General features: G+C 44.0%; 1 protein-coding gene across 1 annotated transcript; it reads left to right on the plus strand.

Moving 5' to 3' along the window:
* The first annotated feature begins 5,366 nt into the window (after positions 1–5,366).
* LOC142564148 (uncharacterized) lies at positions 5,367–8,056 on the plus strand. Its single transcript, XM_075675011.1, has 2 exons — positions 5,367–5,690; positions 7,716–8,056. The coding sequence occupies exons 1-2, from the start codon at positions 5,378–5,380 to the stop codon at positions 7,937–7,939; spliced, it is 537 nt and encodes a 178-aa protein (XP_075531126.1). The 5' UTR covers positions 5,367–5,377; the 3' UTR covers positions 7,940–8,056.
* Positions 8,057–10,779: the final 2,723 nt, after the last annotated feature.

A 10,779-nucleotide genomic window follows, 5' to 3' on the forward strand; every position in this document is an offset into this window, starting at 1 on the left:
GTCCTTTAGACCTTTCTTTCCAGCTGTCGAAGACATTTGCTCTTGAAGTGTGGCAGCTATGTGCGGAGGGCCTACGGTACCTTATGATGGAGCGCGCTTCCGTAAAAGCATAAGCAAAAATGAAGTCTGAAATATGGTGGCAGCCAGTAGTGTTCTTAAGGACGCTTCATAAAGCATAAACAATTATGTAAAGTTGTAATGCCCTTGAGTTATGTCATTTGTGTTTCACACAACTTAGAATGTTGAATATGTGCGATGCAATCTAAATGGTAAAAAAACTATTTAAAGATGTTGTCGAAGCTAAAAGCAAACTTACTTGATTATGCCTTCAATGCTCTTGTAGTGATCTTAAAGGATATCTAGATCCGACGCGCACGTTGGAATCTACCTTAATGGGGAAGCAAATAATTTATTGCCTTAAAACTATATCCCATTTGTACAATGATAGTTATGGTCATTTTATGCAACGTGCAATATTTGTAGCAATGTTCACACTTGTGCGTCTCTCGTGTCACAACTTTAGTGTCATGCGATATTTATTGTTTATAGGCACTACGCCGTTGACAAGCTATGCAGAATTGTAAACAACCGTTCACTCGAATGCACACTGCGTGACCACGACAGAGTATGGTCACGAAGACGAAGGTGAAATTTGAATGTTTGTCATGGGAAGAATGACGAGCAGAGGTACATGCTGAGAGAAGACGCTTTAGACAGTGACAAGTTCGACTATTATTCGCTCGTTTCCTTCTAACGTTTCTGACCACATGAAATGCTCGTGGTACGAGATGTTACGCATGCGCCAGTAGTTTTAAAGAGCTACTTGGCGATGGTATGAGATAAGCATAGGTAGCACTGTGGATTAATAGAACAGGAGGCCTTGGCGCTGGTTAACTGAGGTTTGATCCCACCACAGAGAACGTACTTCTTTCCTATATTTATGCACATGAGCTATTCATTAGGACAGCAGCAGCACCCAGCAGCAGCCATGGTAAACATAGTTCGCGTAGGTTTGGTAAGAACGTATAGATTTAAAGAACTGCTCTCCGTGTTACGTGTATTAGTGTTACATCAGTGAAACAATGTGATAAAAATCAGTCTGTTGGGAAGAATTGTCGTGCCGAAAGAATATTCGTTAGCGTAATACAGACTAAATAGCTTCCAAACACTGTCTGTACGAGTCACATGGCTTGCTTGAAGTTTGTCCAATTTCTTTCTGCTGTGACGGAAGGGTAGCGAAAACATCAGAGTCCCATACAGTTTACCATTTTCAATGGATTCTCCAAAACGATATCGTTACGCATCATGCCATGTAACATATACGCGATTGTGGCAAGTGGTATAGAGAGATCGATTGGGGAGAGGACGAGAGCACTATTTTCTGCAGACTTCTAGAATCACGGCTGAGCGCCTTGGGGAATAAGGGAGGCAGAGGATCGGGAATAGCGGAAAATTACTTATTAAACATAGCTGCGAATCCTCTGAAAGTTGTGCTACTTTACAACCTAAATGATTCGTACTAATCTGATAAAAAACTTGTCAATTGGTCTTTCAATGTAGTTGCGAAGTGCTGGACAGCTTACCAATCGGAACTTCATCTTCTTCAAGGATTTTCACGAATAGCGGTATGGTGAACACGATTGTCATGAGTGCTAACAGAATATAGATTCTCATAGTGGTGCTATGCGCAACTGAGAGCAGAATTGTGCTGCGATATTTGACGTGTTATTAAAGAAGATGAGCATGGGAAAAAATACAAATATGAAGTGACTCATCGACGAATGATGCGGATAACCTTATCAAATGGTCCTTATTAACGCTATTGAAGAATAATGTTCCCTTCTTATTAGATTTAATGAGGTAGACATTGCAACATTAAGTTATCGTCATCGGTTGGTGTCGTATCGTGAGTTAAAGAAAAAAAAACAAGATTTTTTTGTGCCCGGCTTTCACTTTCGGAGAAACAGAAGCACCCTGTGACCTTTCATTGGTTCGAAACCTCAAAATAAAACTGACTTTGAAATTGGGCTATTCTGGCTTGACATTCATGCTGAAGGATCACATTGAAACGGAAATAAGCTTTAATGTTTGATCAACTTATACAAGCATGTTTCATTGCTGAATACTGCATTCGACGTTTTCTTTACGACTTCAGGTGCATCACCAACATTTACGTCTCAAAATTGTTCCACTGGCGGTGTTACTGCTAGATTCAGACTATAGGGAATAAAGCCTCACCGTACCTGAAATTGGACTGCAGGTGAACAATATTATTTCTTTATTGTGTGTGCTGCATATTACTGACAGTCTTGCATTCCCCTAGGTTTAGAAACTCAATCTTAAGCACTACGCTAATGGCTGATTGCTTCTACCCTGAGCGAAGAAGCGTAACGTTCTAGTTCTTCTGGAATTAAATTACGATTTTGATCAAGAAGCAAACGCACAGCTGTGCGAAGTACCATGATGGGGTGGCGAATTATTTTGACCGTTGGGCGTTTTTAACGAATGCACACAGTCAAAACAGTGTTTTAGCGTATTCGCTGGCCTCACCCATTGGAATGGGAATGTTCCAGCTGGAAATCGAACACATTACCTCCTGCGCTGCATCGGACTGTCATATCCATTATGTCATGGTACACGGGAGAATTACTATATACTGTACATTAGACTTCCTGATGATAGCACGTTTCTAAAACATTGACAGTTTGTGCTATGTAACCATTCTTACTCCTGGATTTTGCGCATCTTTGTTTGCGTTTAAATTCAAAGGCTTAAGACCTATGTTCAAGAGAAATCAGGTCTTCGCATATTTCGCCAGTAAAGGCACAGATAACATGGAGGCCGAGCATTCATTGAGAATTAGCGTGAGTCAGAATTAATCACTCTGTTGTCCTCATTCTTATATTTCTAATTGCGAATTTCGTTGCTGCTTCTTGTGAGGGTCACTTGCTTGTTTGCCTAATAACTTAAAAGAAGCCTGCACAACTAGATTGTAGTCACCAAACTTTATTACATACTACAATTCCTTCTAGAAGACTGTTCCTGGAGTATCTCCGACATAATCGGCAAACCTGGATCATCTTGTACGCTTTTCCAATGCGTTCTGAGACGACACGTTGAACTGCAACCAAAATCTGTAAATACAATTTTACGCACCGGTGCATACACCAAACGTGTGATTGAGCGTGTGTTACACATGTACACACGACATGGTGCACTACAGGAATCGTGAAACGTATTTACGTGCAGATAAGCGGCCATTTAAAGTAAATGTATTGCATTAAAATTTTATTCCAATATCCCGACGTCACATTTGGTAATCACTGACGTGAGCATGGGCGGGGAATCGCAAAGTTTTTTGAACAGCCCAACTAAACGTTGTTTTTGTTTAGAGGTCATTGATTTTGTGTGCTTCTGAAGTGACTGGCATTGCCTGTCGTGGTACGTATTCGTCATCTCACGGGCTAACTAGAGGCGAGGGCTCACAGAGGGGGACGGCGTTTCAGTGGAGCCAAGCCAGTGGAGCTAAAGTACGTAATCACACCACGAGGGTGGCGTTGTCGTCACAGAGAGAGGCAAGAGCGTCGAGTGGTCTACGAATGGTCAGAGTGGCACTGACGTTACACCGGTGTCACACGCGAAAAAACAATGGTGATAATAGAGGTGCCGGCGTATCCTATTCGCCTGCTTTCATGGCCGTGTGTACGTGATGATGATGACCTCTATTGGCATCCTTTTTGAAACATTGAAACGAAGAGGCTAGAATGGACCCCTAGTCTGGTCGAGCTAACCAGGTTTTAATAAATTTATGGCACTGTATCAAATTGTCTCTTTCTCCTTGTTGTTTTCTCTCTTCGTTAAAATTTCTGTGTCTACATGATACCATTACCTATGCCTGTAAGAACACCGGCTCCACCAGTCTCTTCTCTGCTTGTTTCCCGTCACTGCTCTAAACGTTTAGCTTATCTCGGCTGCTGAGCTGTTAAATGCTTCCATTCATGCCGATTCTGTGATGGGAGGTTGCTTATGTGTATAGGCTAGGATATGCTGGGTCCGATTAGGTTATAGGCTGAATCTCCTGATCAATAAAGAATTAACATTCGTACTTAGGTGAGTTGATATGGAGTGGTTTCGTTTCCTTCGTACGGTTCAAGTAAAATATTCGCTTGTGTGTTCTGCACTTGTGTTGTCTTGTGTCATGTTTTGTGTATTTTTCGATGCCGATTCTTTCACGCTGCAGACAACAATAACGATAACTTGCAGCATGCTGTCGATTTTTCTAATTGGAACCGCTACGTGACCCTAGCTTGCGATGTCGTGCAGACAACAGTTTCATATACTGTTGAGTGTCCTATCAAAACTAATAAGCTAAACAGCCAACACAGGATTCCTAGGCTTGAGTGTGCTACCTAGCCAGCACAAGGCGCCTATACTTAGTCCTTCTGGCTTCAAATGGCCTTGTGGTTTTGAGGATTGATCAATTTCAACAACATATTGTGTTATTGTGCAACAACTCACATTGATTAATATTGCGCGCTGTTATTCTTTGCCTTGTTGTGATCAGAAAACGATGAGTAATTAGGAATTTAGAGAAAGAAGGCTTAACATACAACGTCACAAGGAAGTTTGCAGTCTCAAGCACGAACATCAAATCTATGTAATCTTCAATTGCCTTATATACTAACCATAATTCTGACGAACGATCACAGCGCTAGAGTGCCTTCTAGTAAGTTGAGTGCGAAATTTTAGTAAGTTCAGTGCGAGATGATTCGCCATGAACCGTTAACGTTACCGAGCATCTTAGGTCCAATGCCCGGCCCTTCAAAGGAGCGACAGGTTTTGGATTTATTGTTCAAATACCTGTCAGAAATCGGTCTAATAGGAAAGCTTTAAAAATTGCACACTTCGTATACAAAAGCCCAAATTTACCCGCCATGTCACCTGTAAATGTTAGTAGCCGGTCCACTCGGGCATTTCATATTTATTTTTATCCTCTTTTTCTCCCACTCTCTTCTCGAATCTTTTAATCCCATTCCCCATCAATATACAGAGTAGCATACCAGCGGTTATAGACGCCTCCACAGAATTCTCTGTTTGTCTAATAAAGAGCCCCCCCCCTCTCTCTCCCTTTCAGTGAGAAATTATGTTTGCAAACCGTTGATTTACCTCCGTGTGTTAAAAGAGAAAGAACATGAATACACAATTAACACCTAGTCCATTGCATTACGACCCCAGCACAGCCTCGTTACGGGATTCCATGGTTTGATGGAAGATTTCAGAGCGGGTAGAAATCAACATCGACACCAAGAAATAATTCCGTAGGACGGTCACGAGCCGTGGTTCTCTGCAAAGAGGAGGAAGACGAAGACGAGCTGCTATGTCGACGCTGTCCACCACGCAAGACGATGCGAGCGAAGACCTCACGAGCACGTCGTCCGCCACCAACCGCACGGTGGCCGAGAGCGACGGTGGCGTGGAGTCGAACCTGCTCGAGATGATGAGCCTGAGCCTGCACGAGCTGCAGCAGCTGTCGGCGCTCAACGACGAGGGTCCGCGAGCGCCCGTCAACAGCTTCGAGAGCCTGGCGTCTGACAACCCCGTCGGATCGAACGAGGACGCCCCCTCGGGGCGATTCAGCCTCAGTTCTTCCGACAGGGCTGGCGAGCGGCCGAAGCCAGCGTTGGTCAGAGGTACCGATTTGGGTGTTGCCATCGTGTGGCGCTAGGAGCGTAATCTTTAGAAAGCGCTTTAGGAGAAGTGGTAGCGCGGGCTGAGCCAAATGAAATTCGATTTCCGGTTGAGACAGTCAATTTCAACTTTGGCGGATGGCAGGAAACATTGGGTAGGCAGTATCGTGGACACAACCGCAGTGGGGTAGATGAAACGCCTTATGCGTGCTGCTGTGGGTGTGTTGTCACTAAAGCACAGAAATGATGTAACCAAAAACACAATTGAGCATTTATTACGCATTACAAAGCGTGCATGCCTTATGATGCAGCTAGTGGGAATCCTACAGTCTAATCTTACATTCATGCTCGTTCCTTACTCGTAGTGAGTACGCCGTGGTCAAATGTGGTGGTCGCAGATTGTCTTCTCTGTGCGTTGCTGCCCGAGCCTCTTCTCGCCGTTTAAGGACCGTATCTGTCGAATGCAGGGCGCCACAGTCGGGCAACCGCCTAATTGCTGGGGATTTTGCGCACTTATATGCCTTATTACCCCTGATAAGCATAGGTTTGAGTTTGATGGATTACAACAACTATGACTGAGTCAGATCCCCCAAACGCGACCACTCCCACTCTAATGGACAAACGTACTGCCGGGCAAACAAACGTACTGCCGAGCAATGCATCTCCGAATGCGTGACGCGAACATGACGCCCGTCTGTGTACGCGACCCATGCATGATCGAGTAATGGCATTTATCTACACGACAAATAACGTTGTAAGGCACGTGACCGGTAAAGTTGCTAACATATAAGTTATCATACAATAGCGTGTTTGCGTTACATGCGGTTTTAGCAAGCCAGCCCCTATGCTTAGCGAACTGAAAGACGTTTCACTTCAAAATGTTGATGTATTGAAATTTAGATGCACTTTGTAAAGGCAAGGAATCTTTCTTATGCAAGTGGCCTCTCCTTTATCTAAAGGTCCCGAGTTCCGGCAGCAAATGTAAAGGCGATGAACGTTTTTTTAAAAGAGAGAGTAGCCTTCGTCATAGGGGACGGACAAGCTTACGGAAGTATAGAGGCAGCAAGTGAGCTGGTGTTATGCTTTGGGATTATCGATATAACGTTATCCCCTAAATCCTCTTTGACATTTCTTCTCACGCCCGGCCCGCGTGCCATCAAATTTCATAACAAAGTGTTTCCAACCCAGTCACTCATTTCTGGCGCTCATGTTGCGTGGCGCTCACGTTCCTCTCAATCTCTTGTTCTCTTGCAACGTCGCCCCGTGTAGCGAACCTCACTACTCGACTACTTGAAGCACGCGTTTCAACAAACATTGATAATCTACAGTTGGGGAGAACTGCTTCAGAATCCTTTATTATGGCGTTTCGGTTGGCACAATTCTTGCGTTAGGACATTAAACTGAATAAATGAACCAGCCTTAGGTTGAACTTGATATACAGAGTACATCTTTTTAGTCTACGCGTTAAACGATTTGAAAGAAATTCTTCGCATTTACAAGAAATATCACAGGATAGCGATAAACTCATGGTCAAATAAAGGCTGTCCTCGACAGCGTTTACCTTCTCCTGGTATTCATTCTGTAACCCTGGTGGTCCAACGATTATTTAACCGGCGCATAGAGTACGAAGCGAGGAAATGAGGAAATTCGCGGGCGTTACTTGGAATCGGTTGGCGAAGGGCAGGGGTAATTGGAGATCGCAGGGAGAGGCCTTCGTCCTCACAGTGGACACAAAGCAGGCTGATGATTATGATGAAATTAATGCTGGCTCCTTATGGAAACATAGTCGGGAAAATCTTATCATTTTCGTGCAGTAAAGATCGCAAAAAAAGTACACAGGAAGGCGAGAGAATTTAGGCAAATTAGGGTTGTGCCGTCACCATCGCCCTATCTTCGTCGTCATGACGTAGTATTCGTGGTCTTGGTCATTGCTTTCGTCATCGCTATTATCAGGTCAGCTATATCTGTACTTAGTGTGGCACTAGCGGCATTTTAGTGGCCTTTTAAAACATTTTCTGCGTTGCGCAGTTGACCGCACCGTCACCGAGACGATGTCGGGAGAGGCCAAGGCTCGACGCTCATTGTACGGCGCCTCGGCGGTCTCGCTGGCCTGCGTGGTCGTGCTGGTGGTCGCCTTCCTGGCGGCAGTCGCATATGGGGTCTTCCTCTTCCGCCTGGGACACCTCCCGGCCCCGGAGAAGAAGTCGGGCGCCCACCGGTCGGCCAATGACACCGGCCTTGGCCGTGGTTGACCGAAGCGCCACTTGGCTGCAAGGCGCTGCTTTAGTAGAAAGTGCTTGACTGGGCTCATCTTTTGTGTTTTATGGTTTTATTCGCTGCCAAAAACGTGCTGTACGATTTCTAATGGATCTGTTGTTTACGGCTCAATAAGAACACGTTGCTGCAGCTTAACTTAGAATACTGCCCATACCTTCAGTGTTCTTGTGCCTTCTAAAGCGAAAGATTAACTAAAGATGACGCGAAAAAACAGCGATTTTGATAAATATAAACGCCGTTCACACTGTTAGAGACGACAATATGATACTTCACCTCCTAGTTTCGATGACATTAAAGACCAGGTGTAACAAAATTTTACTTGGACTAAATTGACTAAACATGTGTGGCGTATACTCTCAAAGTAATCTTGGCAAAGCCGCAATGCTTGTACTTGCCTAATTTTCTTTTTAGTAGTTAAATAGCACCTATGTAGACAAAGCGCGCACCTTGCGTCAAAACGGTAGCGGCCTCAGGTTTGATTATAGCATATGCAAGCACGACCTAATGCGTTACCTCAGCTGCATGCTACACGTTGATCGGTTAAATGATTTGGTTTGCAGTCGTTGCAGGGCATCCTGCGGCGGCACTCATCGCTGAACGGATTGCAGAAACCTGCTGACTTTAGCGCAGACCTGCAATGACTGCGAGCATGCGTTCCAATGGGTGGAAAGAAGGACATGGTATAACAAACGTACTTCGTAGTGGATTTGACGATGACTTTCATATTTAGACTGTGCCAAATATCACTTGCTACCATGATGTCTGGTTAAGGCGATACCATGAAGTTCGCCGCGAAACCTGATATAAAAACAGGAGATTTAGTTTCACGACACTTTTAAAGCGGCAGTTAAGCTTTTTCATTCTTTGAATTCATGTACCACTAAAAAAAGCCAGAACAGAAAGCCAGGCAATGATTATAAAGTTTCCTCGTAATAACGTTTGCTAACCAGTCTAATAATGTATGTATGAGCGTATCAAACGGCGAATTTTATAGGAATACCGAAGATAGCTTTGGCACGTAAGTGTAAGAATGGCATCTATTGAACTTCCCTACATAAGGGGCGCTGCTATATTGGAGTATATGGGGATAAACCTGGGTAAAATGTCCGACGACACCTAAGCACTTAGGAGTTGTGATGGCGGACGCATGAATGTTCGTAGTAGCAACAACTTGATTTGGGCGATTTGGTTCAGCCAACACCACCAAGCTAGCACAAGATGGCAAGAGCCAGCGGAGCCCTGGACTAGGGGCCCCAACCATTAGCGATTCTTCCGGTTATTCTTTTAATAAAGTTCATCTATCTATCCTTTACATAGCGTCACGATAGCTGGCCCGACCGCCATGGAATCTAATGGGGATGCTCCCAAGTAAGCAAAAGTAGCTTTGACGTCACCGCTTTCGTCACGCCAGCCTTGGCAATGGAAATTTCGGGCTAGGTAGCATGACGTTAGGGATCGGAGTGAAGGGCCTTGTGCTATCTGGGTGGTGTTGGTTCAGCAGTCATTGTCGTTGTTGTTGTGGCCGGTCACATGTGTGGCTCCTACCCACGATGGGGGATTGGCCAAAAAATGAGTGGATTATTCCGAATTAATTTGGAGCATAAATTTCCCAATATCTATGAAATTAGCAATGAATAGCGTAGAATTACCTGTTAAGATAAAATCAGGAAGGTCATATGGAATAAGCAATAATTAATTATGCTCTTGTGTTTGTTTTTGATTCCTGTCTTCGCGCTGCTTCAAGTTTTACTCAGTAATGTCCAATTGAACGCTGCTGAGTGGTCCAGCGTGTTTTGCGCGGCGAGTAATGTACCATAGCGGTACGTGCTGCCCGAGCCAGCAAGCAGCTCAGCAACCTGCGTCAAGCGGCGTCAATTCAGTGCCAAACAACCTTGTTTCACAGTGAATTTGAATTTTTAAACCACCTCATAGTGTAGCATTAGATCACAGGATTTTGCGTTTTTGCCTGCGCACTGAAAATGACGCCATCGATGGGAGAGCACGGGGCTGCGGGTTGTGTACATAAGTTTGTGCATGCCTTGGAATGAAGTAGTTGTGAGTTCAGCGCTGTCCTGTGTGTTCCTGCCTTCCGTCTTCGTCATATTGCGCCTAAGTCAGCGTTGATACTCTAGATATCCGAAAGTACATTTGGTTGTCCGTTTGCTCCTGTGTTTTAGTTAGAGAGCAACAGCACGGAAACAAAAAAAAAAGATATTCAATCAAGATATTCAACTCATTTTTCATCGAGAAGCACTGAAGGCTTACAAAAGTGAATTTACTGATTTATTATTCGTTTTACAAAAGTTTAATTTACGCTAATTTAGTGATTTATTATTCATTACCCTCCAAAATTCGAAGTAAACTAATGAAATCCATTTCTTTCTAGCTTTGTTTACGTTCAAAAACGCACTTTTTCCTGTTACCTTTTCCCGTTTATCAACAGGCTTCTCCGCCAATCGCCCGTAGTGGGTACGCGCCAGCAAGCAAGCAAGCAAAAGCAGACGTACTCTTTCTTCCTTATGTGATATGCTTCCACGACACTGTTACCTTTTGAATGATTTGTAATTAGTTGCTTTTTCCAAACAAAGTGTCGCAACCACCAAATATTCGAGTGAAAGGGCTCTCGGCATAAAGTTCACATTTAAGACAACAAACTGACGTACTTGGATGTATGTAAAGCTAAAATTTCTAGATGTCGTTTTGTGTTCAATCTGAATCTCCCAAGCCTACCAAAAATTCAAAAATTAAATTGTACTGTTTTACGTGCCAAATCTATGATGTGATTAAGAGGCACGTCGTTGCGTAGAGTATGGCT

This window comes from Dermacentor variabilis, chromosome 11 (assembly GCF_050947875.1).
Source record: "Dermacentor variabilis isolate Ectoservices chromosome 11, ASM5094787v1, whole genome shotgun sequence".
Taxonomy (NCBI): Eukaryota; Metazoa; Arthropoda; class Arachnida; order Ixodida; family Ixodidae; genus Dermacentor; species Dermacentor variabilis.